The sequence below is a fragment of the Trachemys scripta genome, chromosome 2 (genome assembly GCF_013100865.1).
Source record: "Trachemys scripta elegans isolate TJP31775 chromosome 2, CAS_Tse_1.0, whole genome shotgun sequence".
Taxonomy (NCBI): domain Eukaryota; kingdom Metazoa; phylum Chordata; order Testudines; family Emydidae; genus Trachemys; species Trachemys scripta.
The window spans coordinates 273,430,594-273,450,435 of record NC_048299.1 but is presented as its reverse complement, the minus strand read 5'-3'; the positions used below and the strand labels follow the sequence as shown (position 1 = coordinate 273,450,435).

General features: G+C 42.4%; 1 protein-coding gene across 11 annotated transcripts in view; it reads left to right on the top strand.

Moving 5' to 3' along the window:
* Positions 1-19,842, top strand: part of PTK2 (protein tyrosine kinase 2) — a 368,873-nt gene that overhangs the window by 220,873 nt on the left and 128,158 nt on the right. For all 11 annotated transcript variants that reach the window (XM_034763675.1, XM_034763674.1, XM_034763673.1 and 8 more), the window contains 4 exons: positions 12,452-12,506; positions 16,486-16,626; positions 17,078-17,155; positions 18,326-18,433. In XM_034763675.1, coding sequence (XP_034619566.1) covers positions 12,452-12,506; positions 16,486-16,626; positions 17,078-17,155; positions 18,326-18,433 — 382 coding nt within the window. The remainder of the gene's footprint in view (positions 1-12,451; positions 12,507-16,485; positions 16,627-17,077; positions 17,156-18,325; positions 18,434-19,842) is intronic.

Below are 19,842 nucleotides of genomic sequence, written 5' to 3'. Positions count from 1 at the left end.
TATGTAACAAAAAAAAGTATATTTGTAAGTGGCACTTTCACGATAAAGAGATTGCACTATAGTACTTGTATGAGATGAATTGAAAAATACTGTTTTTGTTTCTTTTTTACAGTGAAAGTATTTATCAAAAATAATATAAAGTGACCCCTGTACACTTTTTATTCTGTGTTGTATTTGAAATCATTAGATTTGAAAATGTAGAAAAACATCCAAAAATATTTATAATAAATATAATTTGGTATTCTATTATTGTTTAACAGTCTGATTAAAACTGCAATTACTCGCAATTAATGTTTTTAATTGAGCTAATTTCTTTTGAGTTAATTGTGTGAGTTAACTGCGATTAATTGACAGCCCTAGTAATATAACATTTCATGTGGAAAGTTGGAAGTTAAGAAAAGTACGAGGCAGAGCAAAGAGGCAGTTGGGTTAGTTCAAAGTCAGTGATCATCATAGAAATTTATCTCATTTAGGATACATACAAAGAGGAAGGAATAGAGAGATGCAGTAAGAAATATTAAGAGAAAGAAAAGATTATAGAATGTTGTTTATATAAAGGAAGTGAATGTATTGGTGACCTGCGGAAGGCTGATACAGTGTCACTTTCTTAAAAGGTGGATAAATGGTGAGATGAATGACTACAAGTGAGTTACTGGGGGGTTTGGCCGGAAGAGTGGAAGGCAAATTTGATAGATTTATGAGAAAGTGAGCAAGAAAGACCTAAGGAAAGGCAGTGGATGCAGTTTGCTTAGTTTTCAGCATGACCATCAATAAGATGTTTCAAAGTCAGTTACTGGACAAACTTGAAAGTATAAGCATTAGTATTTAGGTTAATAACCTTGATTGAAAACTAGCAGGGGGACATCTTGGTGCCAGCGAGATGACGGTGCCATCCACCCTGGAGTCCTTTGCAGATAATCCTCCCAGTACCCCTGAACCCAGCAGGACAGCTTCCAGCACCGGAGAGTTCATTGAGCAGAAGGGAGCAGGTAGCCCCGAGCTCCTGTCTGGCACTAGGTCCTCCAATACCGAGTGGAGGACAACTGGCCATGCTGATGTTGGCGAAGACTTCCCCACTCTGGCACTGATCACTGGACTTTGGCCCCAGCCAGCAGAAGCGAGGGGTACTGCGCCCCCATAGTCTCTCCAAGCTCACTCGTAGTCGGAGGTGGAGTCCTGCACCCAATCCAGGGGCCGTTACGAGTACCCAGTATACATCCCACCAGATGCCAGTGCGGATGCCCCCCCCGGGCGCCTGGCCCAGAGGACAGTGGCCTGTGCAGGTCCAATGGCCATTTTAGAATCCGTGGGATTTCCCCCAACTACCAGGACTGCCTTCCAGTTGTTCGTACTTGGTGGTGTCTGAGAAAAGGGCCCCACCACCACACCATCCGGCACCCGATTTGAACTCTGGTACCAAGCCCAGAACCATCACTCAGGACTTAGGCCTGTGTGATGTGGTCAATGCAGATGCAGAGGAGGAAGGCCCCCTGCCAGTGCAGGCTGCCACCGCCTCCTCAGATGAAGCTGTGTCAGGATCGAGCAGCTCGGCGCCACAGGACAACTTTAGAGCTCACCAGGAGCTATTGAAAAGCGTGATTTTGAATCTTCGAGTCCTCGCACAGCCTGATCAACATTTTGGCTGCGGCGGCCCCAGCAAAAGTGGCCCTACCCCTCAATGAGGCCATTATGTGTCTAGTCAGGTCCCTGTGGCAGACCCCATCTTCTCTGCCCCCCACTTCAAAAAGAGCAGAGAAGAAATACTATGTTCCTGCCAAGGGGTATGAATACCTATATTCCTACCCTCTTCCTGGGTCCCTTGCGGTCACAGTGACCAATGAAAGAGACAGGTAAGGGCTGCAAGGCATGGTCCCCAAGACAACTCAAAGAAGCTGGACCTGTTTGATAGAAAGATTTATTCTACTGGTGGGTTACAGTTCCACATCTCCAACCACTAGGCCTTATTTGGGAGATATGACTATAATGTTTGGTACTCCATGGCAAAGTTTAAAGACTCGGTGCCCCAGGAGTTCTCTGTTCTAATGGAGGAAGCGAAGACCATAGCCAGGTGGCCCTAGACACAGCTGACACGGCGGCCAGAACAGTGGCATCAGCTGTGGTCATGGGAAGGTGCTTCTGGCTGCCACCAGAGGTTCAGCAGTCCATTCAGGATCTTCTCTTTCAGGGAACCTCCGTCTTCTCTGAACAGATGGATACAAAACTGCATGGCCTGAAAGATTCCAGGGCTACCCTCAGATCCCCGGGTCTCTACTCCCTGGCACCTTCGAGGAAGCATTTCAGACCTCAGCAACCTCTCCGTCTGTCTGCTCCACCACCTCGCCAAGACCTGTTTAAAAAACGGAGCAGGGGTTATAAGCACAGGCAACTGTCCCTTTCCACTTCAGCCTTGCCTACCAGGCATGCACAAATATCCGGGAGGCCCAAAGTAGAACTTTTGAAGGGGTTCCCGAGGGCATTATATCCACCAGGTCATGCTCCCCCCTTGTTTTTAGTCCGACTCTCCTACTTCAGCCTGGCATTGTCCCTCATCAATTCGGACTATTGGGTGCCAAGTATGGTGGAGGAAGGTTATGTCCTTCAGTTTTCTTCCACCTCTCCCTCCCACCCACCCCCATCTCCATTCCTCTTCAGGGATCCTTTCTTACGAGCAACTTCTAGTCCAGGGGGTGCAAACCCTCCTGATGGGTGGGGGCTGTAGAGGAGTTGCCTCGGAACTTGAGGGGGAAAGGATTTTACTTCTGCTATTTCCTAATCCTGAAGGCCAAACGGAGTCTTCGACTCATCCTAGACCTGCGTCACCTCAACAGTTATCTCAAGAAGCTGACGTTCCACATGCTCTCCCTGGCTTCCATTATTCCCTCCCTGAATACAGGGAACTGGCATGCCACCCTTGACTTAAAAGATGCCCATTTCCACATCTCCATCTTCCGGGGCCACAGAAGGTTCCTCAGATTTATCATAAACCAGACCCACTACTAATTCACTGTCCTCCCCTTTTGGCCTGTTGGCAACCCCCTGGGTTTTCAGAAAATGGATGGTGGTGGTGGCGGCGGCTTTCCTAAGAAGGCAAGGTATTCAAGTCTACCTTTGTCTCAACTATTGGCTGATCAAGGGCCAGTCCAAGGCCAGATCAAAGCCAGCATCAGTCTGGTCCAAACTACCTTCTGTGCCCTGGGCCTATTGATAAATGAGCAAAAGTCAATTCTCATCTCCTTCCAGAGGACAGAATCTATTAGTGCAGTGCTCAATTCTACCGGGACCAGAGCCTTCCTCTCAGAGGCTTGCTTCCAAACAATGTTGGCTCTAATATTCATAGATTCATAGATTCTAGGACTGGAAGGGACCTCGAGAGGTCATCGAGTCCAGTCCGCTGCCCGCATGGCAGGACCAAATACTGTCTATCCAAGGTCCAGGCTCACCCCATCACAACAGTCCATTTTTTCCTCAGACTTTTAGGTCACATGGCCATGTGCACTTATGTGGGTTCAGCACACAAGCCTGCACCTCAGACCCCTTCAAGCTTGGCTGGCCTCGGTATGCTCACCTTGCTGTCACCACTTAGACTCAGTGCTCACTGTTCTTATCCTGGTCCTCGCCTCCCTCGATTGATGCATGCGATCCCTTTCTCACCCCTCAACCATCAGCATCCCTAATTTTGGACGCATCCGATCTAAGTTTGGGGGGCTCACCTCAAGCACATCAGGACTCAGTGCCTGTGGTCTCAGGAAGAGCTCTCTTTGCACATAAACATCAGAGAGCTCAGAGCAATCTGCTTAGCGTGCCAGGTGTTCATACCCCAGATCACGGGCAAAGTTGTATGAGTGCACATGGACAACATGGTAGCCATGGTTTCATCTACAGACAGGGAGGAGCATGCTCATCGACCCTGTGTCAAGAGGCCATTCACCTGTGGGACTTCTGGCTGAAACACTCCATTCACCTCAAAGCTTCCCACTTTCCGGGAGCCTGGAACACTGGCAGGTCTTTCTCTTCTCACCACTAGTGGTCCCTTCTCCTAGAGGTAACCAGATCCATCCCTCAGAGGTCGGGGTTTCCCTGTGTAAACTTATTTGCAACCAAGCAGAACAGAAAATGTCAGCACATCTGCTCACTACGCAGGAACAGCCCAGGCTCTCTCTCAGATGTCTTCCTACTCCCATGGACAAAGCTCCTGGTCTGTTTGTTTCCCCCCATTTCTCTGGTACACAAGGTCCTTCTGAAAGTTAAGTGAGACAAAGCAAAGGTGATTCTTATAGCCCCTGCCACCCTAATACTGGTTTGGCACGCTAGTGGATCTGTCAGTAGCAATTCCACTGCCGCTCCCACCTCTCCTGGACCTGATCTCGCAAGATGAGGGCCGTTTGCTTCACCCAAACCTCAAGGCCCTCCAGCTGACCATGTAGAAGCTCCATGGTTTAATCCAGTGGAGCTGGCCTGTTCAGAACAAGTCTATGTCTTCCTAGGTAATAGAAAACCATTTAGTAGAGCGACTTACCTAGCCAAGCGGAAGCGTTTCTTGGTGGGTCTTCCTAACGAGGCTTCTCACCAACTCAGTCACCTCTCCAGTCCGTGCTGGAATATCTGCTTTATCTGAAACAACAGGGCCTAGCCACTTCATTGATCAAGGTGCATCTAGCAGCAACCTCAGCCTTCCACCCTCTGGTGGATGTTAGGTCGGTCTTCTCACATGAAATGTCCATTTGCTTCCTTCAGGGTCTAGAGAGGCTTTACCCTCAAATTTGTGAACTTGTCCCTCCGTAGGATCTAAACCTGGTCCTGTTGAGACTCATGGGTTCTCCTTTTTAGCCGTTGGCATCATACCCTATGTCATATCTCTCCTGGATGGTCGCCTTCCTGGTAGCAATTACCTCAGTGAGGAGGGTCTCAGAAATCAGGGCCTTTACATCAGAACCCCTGTATATGGTATTCTTTAAGGACAAGGTTCAACTCCACCCCCAACTAGTGTTCCTCCCAAAGGTAGTCTTGCAGTTTCATAGTAATCAGGCTATTTTCCTGCCCATTTTCTTCCCAAAACGGAACAAGAAAACAGGAGGAGGAGCAGTCTCTCCACACACTGGATGCTAAATGCGCCCTGGCCTTCTACATTGAAAAAAACAAGCGGTTCCATAAATCCACACAGCTCTTCGTGGCAATAGCAGATCGGATGAAAGCCCTACCGGCTTCAGCCCAGAGAATTTCATCCTGGATCACTTCCTGAATTTGTATGTGCTATGAGCAATTGGGCACCCTACCTCCTGCCATCTTGACAGCCCATTCAACAAGAGCTCAGGTTTCATCAGTGCCATTTGTGTCCCAGGTCCCTGTTCAGGACATTGGCAAGGCAGCAACCTGGTCATCAGCACATACTTTATCCTCCCACTGTGCCATCACCCAGCAGGCAAGAGATGATGCCAAGTTTGGTAGAGCAGTGTTACAATCCGCATATCCATGAACTTGAGCCCACCTCCTCAGGTACTCCTTGGGAGTCACCTAACATGGAATGGACGTGAACAAGCACTCGAAGAAGAAAAAACGGTTACTATCCTTTCTGTAACTGTTGTTCTTTGACATGTGTTGCTCATGTCTATTCAACACCCTCCTATCCTTTGTTGGAGTTAACTGGCAAGCAGGAACTGAGAGGGTGAGGGACCAGCTGGGCCTGTATACTGGCACATGAGTGCGCGGCACCAGAGGGCGCTAGAGCACAGTCTCAGGCACTGGTACTACATGAAGACCTTTTTGACCAACTGAACATAAACAAACACCCTTCCACACCTGATATGGCTGCTTATTGTCTATCATTTGTCAGGTGCGTTCGATGTAAATTCGCTGTAGCTGGAGGGAGGTAGCCTAAAGAGGTGGACAGAGTCAAACTTCAGAGTGACCTGTAGCAGTTAAATCAGTAGGGACTGCATGAATGGAGACTTGGTCCTAATAAATGTAAATCCCTACACCCAGGAGAAGGAATTAAGCTGCAGAGATGCAAAACTGGGAGATACAAAGAAGCATCTGAACCCACTGCATTAAAAAAGACTTTAAGAAGCACATCCCCCTTCATGCTGTCTTACTATTACTATTATCTTTTTTGTATCAACTTTTTTATTGAAGTGTACAGGAAAAAAATAGAAATACAAAACTAACCGAAGAAAAAGGTACATTTTCTACAACTAATAAGCACTGTGGTAGCAAGCCCATAGAGCTCGCTGCAGTTGGTATTTGATGGGTTAATCCCAATGAAGTTTACACTGAAAAGAAAATGCAGTGTTTATATCCAAATAATTCCCACTGGTAGGAGAGCATCAATTATGGTAAATATAAAGCTGTTGGCATAACATATAACTAGGGGTGTTGATTAATCACAGTTAACTCACACGTTTAACTCAAAAAAATTAATCACGATTAAAAAATTAATCACAATTAATCGCAGTTTTACTCACACTGCTAAACAATAGAATACCACTTGAAATTTATTAAATATTTTTGGATGTTTTTCTACATTTTCAAATATATTGATCTAAATTACAACACAGAATCCAAAGTGTACAGCGCTCACTTTATATTATTTTCATGATAAATATTTGAACTGTAAAAATGATAAATAAAAGAAATAGTGTATTTCAATTCACCTCATACAAGTACCGTAATGCAGTCTCTTTACCGTGAAAGTGCAACTTAGAAATGTAGATTTTTTTTTTACATAACTGCACTCAAAACAAAACAATGGAAAACTTTAGAGCCTACAAGTCCACTCAGTCCTACTTCTACTTCAGCCAATCGCTAAGTCAAACAAGTTTGTTTACATTTTTGGGAGATAATGCTGCCGGCTTCTTATTTACAGTGTCACCTGAAAGTGAGAACAGGCGTTGCAATGGCACTTTTGTAACTGGCATCACAAGGTATTTACGTGCCAGATGCACTAAACATTCATATGCCCTTTCATGCTTCAGTCACCATTCCAGAGGACATGCTTCCATGCTGATGATGCTAGTTAAAAAAAAAAAAATGCGTTAATTAAATTTTGACTGAACCCCTTTGAGGAGAATAGTATGTCTCCTGCTCAGTTTTACCCGAATTCTGCCATGTATTTCATATTATAGCAGTCTTGGATGATGACCCAGCACATGTTGTTCGTTTTACAACACTCTATATATTATATTAATGGAGATATCCTATCTCCTAGAGCTGGAAGGGACCTTGAAAGGTCATCGAGTCCAGCCTCCTCCCTTCACTAGCAGGACCAAGTACTGATTTTGCCCCAGATCTCTCTGTGGCCCCCTCAAGGATTGAACTCACAACCCTGGGTTTAGCAAGCCAGTGCTCAAACCACTGAGCTATCCCTCCCTCGACACAAGGTTTAAGACTCTGAAGTGCCCTCCAAAATCTGAGAGGGACGAGGTGTGGAGCTTTTAAAAGTCTTAAAACAGCAACACTCTGATGCGGAAATTACAGAACCCGAACCACCAAAAAAGAAAATCAACCTTCTGCTGGTGGCATCTGACTTAGATGATGAAAGTGAACATGCGTCGGTCCACTCTGCTTTGGATCGTTATCGAGCAGAAGCCATCATCACCATGGATGCATGTCCTCTGGAATGGTGGTTGAAGCATGAAGGGACATATGAATCTTTAGTGCATCTGGCACGTAATGATCTTGCGACACCGGCTACAACAGTGCCATGTGAACGCTTGTTCTCACTTTCAGGTGACATTGTAAACAAGAAGCAGGCAGCATTATCTCCTGCAAATGTAAACAAACTCGTTTGTCTGAGTGACTGGCTGAACAAAAAGTAGGACTGCGTGGACTTGTAGGCTCTAAAGATGTACCTTGTTTTATTTTTGAATGCAGTTATTTTTTCATACATTATTCTACAACTTCCGTAATAAAGAGATTGCATTGCAGTATTTGTATGAGGTGAATTGGAAAATACTATCTCTTTTTACAGCACAAATATTTGTAATAAAAATAAATATAAAGGGAGCACTGTACACTTTGCATTCGGTGTTGCAATTGAAATAAATGTTTGAAAAATGTAGAAAACATCCAAAAATATTTAAATAAATGGTATTCTATTATTGTTTAACCATGTGATTAATCATATGATTAGTCATGAGTACGTTTTTTAATTGCACGATTAAACGCAATTAATTTTTTTAATCGCTTGACAGCCCTAATATAAACCAGTAACAGCTATTAACTATCCCTAACTGCCAATGAGAGTAAGGCTGTGAGGTCTTAGTCTGGCATTGTTGGTTGAGCTCTCTCCTGAATAGGTGTCCATTCCACAGCCATGAAATGCAGCCGTCTGGAGTTTGCATGTGGTATTTTATGTTATGGCTATGGGTACATTTCAATTTATAATGCTTATTTGTTCTTGCTTATAAAAGTTTTGCATATTGCAGTCATAGACCACTGCTGTAACTCTGTATACTTTTATGTTAAATGTTTCTAAATTAAGAAAATTTGATTTACAATCTAATTTTAAAAATAGGATATGCTGTATTAGCAAATGTGACTAAGAGTTGCTATTCATTAAATTCTGTGTGGTGATTTGTGTGGCGTTTGCTGCAAACTCAGATCTGTACTCAAAAGCTGTTATGTGATTCAGTTTAGAAACAAATTATTGTAGCAGAATGTGGGAACCATGTGCTGTAATAGTGCTAAGATGGTGGCAGCGCTGCATTAATTTAGAGAACTTAATTTTTGCAGAATTCTTCTGCTTGCTGAAATGTTTAATGTTAACTAAAGTATTCCTTGTCAAAATGTCTTTGCATATTATTTAGACTGTAATGGTGTGTCCGCTTTATCTAATTCTACGTAGAATGAGAAAACTGCACATAATTTGCATTTGAGATGAAATACATCAAAGGACTTAATGTTTATGAAATTTTATAATCTTTTCCAGCTTAGTGTCATTGCACAGACTCCAGGGTTCACTGCTGTGAACGAGTCAATTTATAATGTTTTAAAAATGCATTTTATGAAATTATTGTATAACATCCTGAGTGCTCAGAGAAGGTGCTTCAAAAGATTTTTTAAAATTTTTATTCCATAAGTAAGACTTAGAATTCCGTGTATGTTGTTTCCCTCTTAGCTCATTGGAAGGATATACTTCACAGGTTGACTAACAGCAATTTTCTGACATAGGCTGGAAATCGGTACAGTCTCCCTCAGACAACAGATGAAACTTGCATGCAAATTAGCTGCAGAGTAAGGTGGTGATTGAGTTACCTCTGATATGTCAGCGGTCTAGGAGTCTTGTTATGGCATAGATACATGCTTTACTGTAGCCATATACCTCACAGGTGTAATTTGTAAAGTCAAAATGGCTTAGAATTTAAAAAAGGGATTGTAACAGACCAGCAGTCCCCGTGATGATTGAACTTGGTACTATTCTAAAGAAAAAAGCTTTCATCCTTGTTTGTAGTGCTTCCTTTGCTTCACTCTGACTCAACAGACATTCTAGGCTTCAGGATGACACACACAGTGACAACCCTGGCATCCTATTATATAGATCGGGGTGGCCAAACAGTTAAAGTACAGCTCTCGGAGCCCCCGCCATTCTCCGCCTGCCAGACTGTTTGGGGGAGCTCGGGGCTTCTGCCCAGCAGGGATGGTGGGTCTTGGGGCTTCAGCCCTGTGTGAGGCACCTGCCAGGACTCAGGACTTCAGCAGGAGCAGGGCTGAAGTCTCATGCCATGGCAGGCGCTCCCCAAGGGGCAGGAGCCCCGGGCCCCCTGGACCCTGCAGAGCAGAAATCCTGAGGCTTCCCACCTCGACGCAGGGCAGAAGCCCCGAGCCCTGGCAGGTGCGCCCGGGCTCTCAAAAATCTGAAGATTGTCATATGCAGCTCAAAGGGTCAGTAAGTTTGGCCATACCTGATATAGATGTTTGAGGCACATTACTATCTTCCCCTCCCATTCAGAATATATCAGTATGGAAGGCTTTCCTTAATGTTCATTGAAAAGGTAGACATGGTCCCTTCTATGAAGAGTCCACAAACTCACTCACATTTTTTTTTTTTTTTAAGTACAGTTTGTATTACCACTTGAGAAGGTTAGGGCAGAAATCTTTTTTCAATACAGATATTTTTTCCAGTTTTGAGCCTTGTTTTCTTGTGCTAATGTTCATATAGATTGTGGCATTTGACACAACCTGGTACATGCTGCTCAGATGCACCAGCATGATGGTATCTTCGTGCTCTGACACACCTCTGGAAATTCTCAAGCTCGTCCCTTTCAGTCTCACCTGCTCTAGAAATTGGCTGCTAGGGAGAAAATAGGGGCAGCCAACTACTCCATAAAAGCAACGGAATTCAAAGTTGAGGATATATTTATAAGCCAGGCTAAGCACTATTTTGAATACTATGTATTCATCCAAATTAGACATTGAGCCAAACTAAAATTCCAGATCAACACCCAGAGGTTGGGATATTCTGAACCTGGATCCAAACTTTGCAGCTTGGGTCCATATGACAAATCTCTGACCTTGTCTCAGTGGGTCCCGCACTTCCAGGCGGATTACACTAGCCTCAAAGGCTCACTGTGACCCTCCATGTAGCCCTTCTTTCTCTAGAGGCAAGGGTCACAGCGTTCTGAGCCATTTTCATCATAAGCCAGCAAGGGAGGTAGGAAGAAGCAACCCTCCCTCACAGTCTCTGTTGTCTCACAGTCTCTGATTAATCGGGGGGGAGCCCAGGCCCTCCCTCTACTCCGGACTCCATCCCAGGGACCTTAATAGTAGCAGCTATTGGTAGCTGACTTTTTGGAAACAGGACGAGTACAATTCCCTGGGCCACTTCTCCACAGCAGCCCCCACTTCCTCAACATCTACCTCACCCTTACGGCCTCCTTCTTGTGCCTGATAGGGTTTGTCCTGCGCAGTTTCTCCAGCAGCATGGCTTCCTCCTACAGCTCCTGACATGCACCTCTAACTGATTAATTGGGAGGCTTTTAACTAGTTCCAGACAGTGCTTGATTGGCTTCAGGTGTCCCAATCAACCTAGCTGTCTCCACTGCTTTCTAGAAGGATCTTAATTGGCCCCAGGTGTCTTGATTAACCAGGAGCAACTGCCATTTGGTTACCATGGTAACAGGGATTTGTTTAGCCTGGGGCTAACATACCTGTTTCTCACTACTTTCCTATAGTCATCTGGCCTTGCCCCATCACAGTCCACCACTTATGTTTGGGTTTTTTAAACCTTTCTGTCTGTCCTTCCAGGGTGTGCATGTGTGTCTGAAATATGGAGTGCATGGGATGGTAACATTTTGTTAGCATTAGTGTGGGATGGTCACATTGCTCAGAAATGTAGACTAGTTAAGGAAAAAGAACTAGTGGCTGTATGATGCCTAGGGGATTGGGTCATTAAAATAAATTCTATGAAAATAATTAGAGGGCAGAGGATAGGTGAGGTGGTCAAGGGTGCATGATAATTGCATCTGTGTATCAACACTGACACTTAGAAATGTAGATATGTACGGTGGAATGAAGTAGTTGAGGTTGAGGAGGGCAACTTGTCAGTTGAGTGTTGAATGATTCAGTGCATATTTCATTGCTTTTTTACAATTTGTGTTGGTGGCATATGCAGTCTTGCAATCTTAAATCAAAGTCAAAAAAGTTTTGGGGGATATAGATAACATGTCAGCCTTACACTGGGTACATCTTGTTTCAACCAAGAAGATATTTTAATCCAAAAGGTTTAAGTTTAAGAAAAAAATTAGAGTAGAAATCCATGCAAGGACCTTAATTATAATGCTGCTAGAAGTAACATAGCAATAAAAATATATTTGGATGCCCATAAGAAGGAGAAATCCAGTCTGGTAACAGCCAGAGTGGTCCTTGTAACCCCTCATTTATGGTAAATTCTACAAGTCAGAGGACCGCTTTTCTCACAAAACAGTTGCAGGTGCGTAAGTATGATTGGGTGTTCCAGTTTTCATGCTAGTCCTTTCTCAGTATACTGTGCAGTGACTGTGTTTTTAGTGTTTCTTGAAACAATAAAATATGTGCTGTAGGCAATTCATTCGCAGCACTTCTCTGTGATTGCATGCGGACATCATTTAAGCACAATACACTCTCCATCCCAGGTACCTATTCTAAAGATGGTATCTTTCTATATTTAATAATAGAAGATACTACAATACAGCAATTGCTGTGGAGTGGCTAATGTTAACATTTTAATGACACTGAATTTGCATTCTAATATTGAACTTTACTGAGGATTATATTTGCATGCAGTGTTGTTGTAGCCATATGATGATGTGAACTGAAAGAGTTGTGTAAGCTTGAATGCTTGCTTGTCTCTCTCACCATCTGAAATTGGTCAATAAAAGATATTACCTCAACCACCTTGTCTCTCTAGTATATCTGCATGCATTTCTAAAGACCTCACAAGATTTCTTATCAACAATATATGTGTGTTTGTTTATTTCAGGAAAGATGTTGGCTTAAAGAGATTTTTTCCGAAGAGTTTGCTGGATTCTGTAAAGGTAATTATACTTCCCCTTGATCATGTGCCTCAAATCCATGAATAGCATATTTTTCAAATATTGGAGAAAATGAAAATGGCTTTGGATTGCATTAGTCTGCTTCTGAGACCTGAAAAGTGGGTGGTGATTTGCTTTTATAGTAATAACTGGGCTGCTATGGAAACATTTTTCTCTTGATGAGAAAAGTATTAATCACTGGTGTTCTCACACATTGGTAGCATGTAATGCTAGGATGACCATATTCCCTACGCTGAATATGGGACATCTGGTAAAATTACTCATATTCAAGTGAGTTCAATGACAGTCAATCAGAACAATGCAGTATAAACATTCAAATTAACATCAAGTTGACTGAGCCCCTGTTAAAAAGAAATATTGCTAGTTGGATTCTTTTTATTTATCTTGTTATTTTTAAGGCTTTAGGGTTCACAGGGGGAGGGTGACAAACACACCGCTACCCCCCCCACACACACACACACACTGGGAGAAGTTTCACACACGCACTCACTCACTCTCATACACCTCCCTCACATGGCGGGGTCAGGGAGAGGAGGATGACTGACCGACACGTCCCTCCCTTCCCGGTGCTCTCCGCCCTTCATGCTTGGCTAGGCCCTCAGGATGGACCCGCCTCCCCTGGTACCTGGCCCCACATCTTTCTGAGGCAACATGTGGGGGGGCACACAGGGTCACATGCCCCCTCTCCTCAGATTTCTGCCAGAATGTGGCCAGCAGCATCATTTTGGCACTGTGCAAGAGGGAATGGACGGGAGCTGCTTCCAGCCACAGGGAGGAAGAGGTGGGGAAGAGATGACCTGGCCTGTGTCTTTGCGAAGCTCATCTCTTTTTTTTCCCCCCGCCCCCCACTTGTCCCTGGCCACACAATGCCGAAAGGCAGTTAACTCCTCCAGGCTGCTGCAGGCCACCGACATAATCCAGCTGCCTCCAGCTACAGTATGGGTCGGGGAGCAAAGGGACAAAGCAGGGAGAGGACAGCGAGAGGGGGAGAACATAAAGGGCTGATGGGTGGCAGCAGAGGCAACATGTAATCATCCGCCATCAGGCACCTGCCTGCACTCATTGGCTGTTACAGCGTGCAGACAGTGCGGGCCAGAAATGGGGCGGGGCCCTGCTGGCTGAAAGCCGGCACGCAGCGGGGGCTGCGCTGGTGGGCCAGCAGAGGGAGTGGCTTGCCCCATGCGCAGCATCTTCACCCCGCCACTAGCCACCCCCATCGTTGGCCACTGGACCCTCCTGCCCACCCCCCACTTACCGCTGATGGGAGGGCAGGTGGCTGGCGAGCAGGGACCTGCCAGTACTGATGGTGGGGAGACAGAAAATATGGGACAATTTGCCTGTTTTTAAGAAAAAGTCGGGACACCTGCAAGAGGGCTTAAATACAGGACTGTCCCTTTATAAACGGTCACCCTATGTAATGCTCTGTAGTTAAATAGCAGATATGTGAACTGATGAAGTTTGAGCTCATGACAGAGGTGATTTGCATGACCTTAGAGATTTAATATTTACCTAATAGGGTTACACTTCTGTCTTCTCTACCCAATGTAGTAGTGCTAGAGACTGCTCTCAAAGTAATCTCTCTGTTGTGATGTTGCTCAGAATATAACTTCTGAAGTGGAAGGGGAAATTTGGAGAGAGGAAAAGAGCACGAAGATACCATCATGCTGGTGTATCCTCCCAGCAGGTGGGGACAAACTAGTACTAACAGTGTCCAGATAAATTCTGAGGACAGAGCATTTTCTTTAGGTTGTCCTTGGTTTTGGAATTGTTCCCCTGGCCAGTTGGCCAGATCACGGCGTACGGTCCCTTTATTTGATCCACCTTTTGTCAGGGGGTGGGGCCGCTGCTAAGGGGTTGCTGATTAAGGGATTGGTTGAGCATATTGGGGATGTTGCTTCTGAGTTTGTTGCTCTTTATCATGACACATAGAGGCAAAAAGGCCAGGAATTTACTCTCTATGCTGCCAGATACTGATAATGTGCTTAATATTTTGTGCAAATGTGTGTATCTTTATATATAAGTATAGGTATATATATTTAGTTCATCCAATGAGTACTTTTTTATGAACGTACGTATCTACATTTAATGATAAAAAAGTGACGCCTACACGAGTCCTGAACACTTACTCACCAAAACACACATTTCAAGTCTCAAGAATACATAATCAGGTTCTTGTGTCTACTCGAAGTGATGTTACCTGTTTGGGCAGAAGGATGACCTTTGCTGCTTGTGCATTGTTCATTTTTAGCAGTGGAGACTTTTAATAAAATGGTGTAAAATTCATTTATTTTCACTAAATTGTACATCTTCTCATACTTTAAGAACCCAAAAGTTGAAGGATATATGGCCTTGAACCAATGAATCACCACACAAGGACATGTTTAATTTTACTCATGCAGGTAGTCCCGTTGATTTTAATGGGATTACTCACATGCTCGATCAGCACTTATATGAAGAGGACAGAATTCTCTGTGTACAAATTAGTCAAACTTTGCCGTAAAAATAATTGTACTCAGGGCCTTTTTAGTACTGGACCGTATACACTATCCAACAGTATCTGTTACAAAGCAAACAGATTCATGTGTACACTGATGGTTCGTCAGATAAATCCTTTAAGAAAAGTGGTTGTGGTATCTTCATCCTGTGGTCTAATGGAGAGAGTGCAAGAAAGAGCATTAGTTCGGGATATATCCGCTCGAATTACATGGTTGAACTGAAAACTCTTCTCACAAGAAATAGAAATAGAGCACAAATAGATGTGGATGTTGTGATGTTTGTTTGACTCACAGGCAGAATGCAATCAACAGATTGCTGAAAATATAGCTTTAACTTTGTGTCTGAATAAAAGAGGATCTGTGGAGAGGACTTTATTTTGAAATATATATATTATCAGTAGGAGGTTGCAAAAGGTTTTGAGACAAATTTTCAAAACTGACCATGTGTTTCTGATGTGTGAACTGCAAAAGGGCTATATGCAAATTGTGTGCACCAGTGATCAGTTAGGCACCTAGCCTAGAATATATGCACAAATAAATGAGCATGTACAAATTAGAAGACAAAGTGTTTTAGTAGAATTTTTCATAATTTATTGAAAGCATAGGTTGCTGATGGCATTTTTTACACTGGTAAGAGGTTCAGAAATCGGGGGTAAACGAGCTTAAAAAAATTAGTTCATGCAGAGGATAATAATCATATTGTCTTGTACTGTTTTGTTTAGAAAAGAGATGACTGGGGGGATATGATAAGAGGTCTATAAAATCATGAATGGTGTGGAGAAAGTGAATAAGGAACTGTTATTTACCCCGTTGCATAACACAAGAACTAGAGGTCAACCCAGGTTTAAAGCAAACACAGGAACGTACTTCTTGACACAATGCACAGTTAACCTGTGGAACTCATTGCCACGGGATGTTGTGAAGGCCAAAAGTATAACTGCATTCAAACGAGAATTAGATAAGTTCGTGGAGGGGAGGTCCATCAGTGGCTATTAACTAAAATGGTCAGGGATGCAACCCCATGCTCTGGGTGTCCCTAAACCTCTGACTGCCAGAAACTGGGACTGGGTGACAGGATGAATCACTCAGTAATTGCCCTGTTCTGTTCATTCCCTCTGAAGCATCTGCCACTGTTGGAAAACAGAATACTGGGCTAGACACACAAGTGATGTGACCCAGTATGGCCGCTCTTATGTTTTTAATTCAAATAGTTAGATGCTTTCTGTGTAAAATAAAGCTATCAGTAGATATGGAGGGATTTTGTTGTGTGCAGTAAAACTGGAAGATAGAACAGTGCATTATTAATGTTTGGCTACATCCTTTTCTGATTAAGAATCCCATCTTTTATGTTTCATTGGTAATTTGAGTAACTGATATTGAATAATAGATGTGTTTAATATTTAACATCACTGGCACAGCTTTAGATGCACAAACACTAAGTGATCTTTAAATATTTCATTACACAGGCCAAAACACTAAGAAAACTGATTCAACAAACGTTTCGACAGTTTGCCATCCTCAATAGAGAAGAAAGTATTCTGAAATTCTTTGAGATCCTGTCTCCAGTATACAGATTTGACAAAGAATGCTTCAAATGTGCTCTTGGTGTAAGTATAGGGAGCACAGTAATCTGCAGAACACATTATGGAATAATGGATATAATTGACATTGTTTAGATCTGCAATTAATTACCTGTGCATAGTACATATTTTGATTAAAAGTGTTCTCTTTTTAAGTTTCATTAACCACAAAAGATACTGATTACATACCTATCTCTCTAAATGACTATCTCAGAAGCCTGAGAGTTTGGAATAAGTGTGGTAGTTAGATGTCAGTAGATGCAAAAATTTATTGTATTTAATATACATTTGTGCTTAACTTCTGAAAGCCAGGGAAAGGAATAGTTATATTTTAATCTGTTTGATTTGTTTTAAAGAGTTTAAAAGTTTGTAAAGATTGTTCACTGAAGAGTGTAATGAATGATGCTGGAGCTTTGTTCTCAATTTTGTTCTCTTTCCCTTTAAATGTCACGATCTCCACCTCCTTCTACATAAAAAGTCAAGCTGGATTATTTCAGTGGAGCTGGCAATTGGCCCAGAAGAAGGAATCAGTTACCTTACAGACAAGGGCTCTAATGTAAGTCTGCTTCTGTTTTCCTGTCTCAATGACTGTCTTAAAGGCTATGGAGTGAGGCACAGCTTATTGTGAATGGGACTTTAGACAAAGATGAATGAAAAGTCTAATCTTTGAGCCAAACTAAGAAAAGGCAGGAAATTCAAAGTAAAAGCTGTTATTCGAGCATTAACTCATGCTGTGGGATTTGGAGAAAGCACAATGGTGTGAAATAAAGAGCCACTATTGACCTTAACTCTGGATTTTCTGGCTTTTGATACCCATTGAGGCACACATTTAAGTAATCTAAAATATTGGTGGTGACATCTTAAAAAAAATAATTAAAGTCAGTTAGTATTTCACATCTATAACCCTTTTTTAAAGCAGAATATTTACTTGGCTAAATAAATCCTTCAGCACTTTTATCTGTCATTTTAAAGCTGTTGTAGTGCAACCATTTCTGTAGTATCTAGATACCAGAAAGTGTAGCATATCTGTTTTTGTTTTGATATTTAGTTCATTTATTTTATACTGCATCATTTTACTTTTGTCTGAAGTAAATTCATTTGACTAAGTTATAGCACCCAGACACCTATGCCCTCCTGCCTCGAGAAAACACATAGGAATAACAACCACACATCTGGCAGCTTTTACTGTTGTGCTTTGTGTTAAGCATATGTATTAACTTTCACTGAATTTAATTCAGAGATTACAGAAAGGTTTGGAAATCAGTAGCGTGTTCAGTTGAGAACATTCCACTTAGAGCACTCCAAAGAATGTTTTCCTTTGAGTATGCTATGAATGTGGACACACCTGATTGACCTATTTGATTGTGGTGTGTTTTGCACTGACACGCGAAAAATCTGAATTCAGTTACCAGAGTGTAACTATCCTAATTTAACAGTGACCCCGTCAGGCAAATAAGGAGTGGTATTGACTGGCTTCAGTCCACCCCTCCTCACTTACAAACATGATTACCATGATGGAGATGTAAAGAAATTGAAGGAGGGAGTGTTGAAGATTATGACACGATGAGACCGGAATTGGTATCAGGTAGATATGAATTCAAGCTTGCTCAATGTAATGTAGAGGTGTTAATGCTGTACATATGTGAGATATCGGGAATGAAGAGGAGGGTCAAGGTATTATGCAATTCTTATGAATGTCTCATTTTTTATATATGCTTTTCTGCAGCCTACCCACTTGGCAGATTTCAATCAAGTGCAGACTATTCAGTATTCAAACAGTGAAGACAAGGACAGAAAAGGGATGTTACAGCTCAAAATAGCAGGAGCACCTGAGGTAAGATATTGACAGCTGTGAGTAACCTTAAAGTTATTGATAAAATGTATGCATAATTTGTTTCTCTACCCTATAAGAAACTTACATTGAAATTGTTTCCAACAGTTACACAGGTGTGTGTGTGTGTGTGTGTGTGTGTGTGTGTATATACACACACCAATAATGGAGCTTGAGGAAATTATTCTGTGTGTAGTAATGCTTTTTAAGCCTCTCTTTTACAATTTAATTATAATAAAACTGAATAAATTTGTTTACTGTAAATATTTAAGTGGCTGCCTGTTTGACTTCATTTTTTCCCTTAAATTATCACTAATGTGAATTTCTGACATTTTTATTTAACTGTTAATATTATAAATTGGAACATTTAAATTAGAGCAAAGAGCATTTTACACCATGTCAACATTAACCAAAGCTCAGAGAAGAGTAGTTCATATTCTATAGGGGGGGGGAAATAGTCCTAAAAATTGATTGTTCAGAGTACCAAATACATTACAAGAATTTGTAATAATACTGGATTGAACATTATAGGTTTGTTAGTTTGAATTTCAAATGTGTGTGTATATATATATATATATATATATATATATATATATATATTTTAACTTAGAGAAAATAAAGGGCCTGGGGTTTGTTCCTCTGGCTTTTCACTTCTGGATTTCAGTATTTGGTTTGTCCCAGGGGGAAAATGAGCTTGGTTTCATATTAGTTCTGTAGGCACGTTATGCTGAACTTATTCAGCACAAATATGAGTGATTAGCAAGAGCTAGCACAAATAAATAGGACAGGTTCCCTGCACCAAAGTGCTTACAATCTAAATGATATGGCCCTGTGCAGTTGGACTGAATGAGGAGAAACAGTGGACACAGTAACAAAATTCTGTGGTTGCACAAGAAAGATGTGCGCACAGCATGGGGGAAATATTATTAGGGATTTTTTGTATTAAAAATATGTACAGTAAATAAATATGTGAAATAAGACAAAATGTTTTGGTGGACTTTTTTTTTTTTTTTTTTTTTTGCGTCAAGGAAGGATTTGAAAGAGGGGGGATAGAGGTAGCTTGGTGAACTTGGTCAAGGAGGGCATTGCACGCATGAGGACAACATGGAAAAAGTCACAGAGACCGCTGTGGAAGAAACATACAAACAGAGCATAGAGCCTGAATTGGTGGAGAGTAGGGGGGTGAACAGGCAGGCAGTGTGATAAGAAGACTAGGTCAGATAAATAGTCTGGAGTAAAGTAAGGCAAAGCAATGGAAGAGAGAGACTCTTGAATTTGGTATAATGGAGAACGGGGGAGGGATAGCTCAGTGGTTTGAGCATTGGCCTCCTAAACCCAAGGTTGTGAGTTCAATCCTTGAGGGGGCCACCTTAGGGATCTGGGGCAAAATCAATACTTGGTCCTGCTAGTGA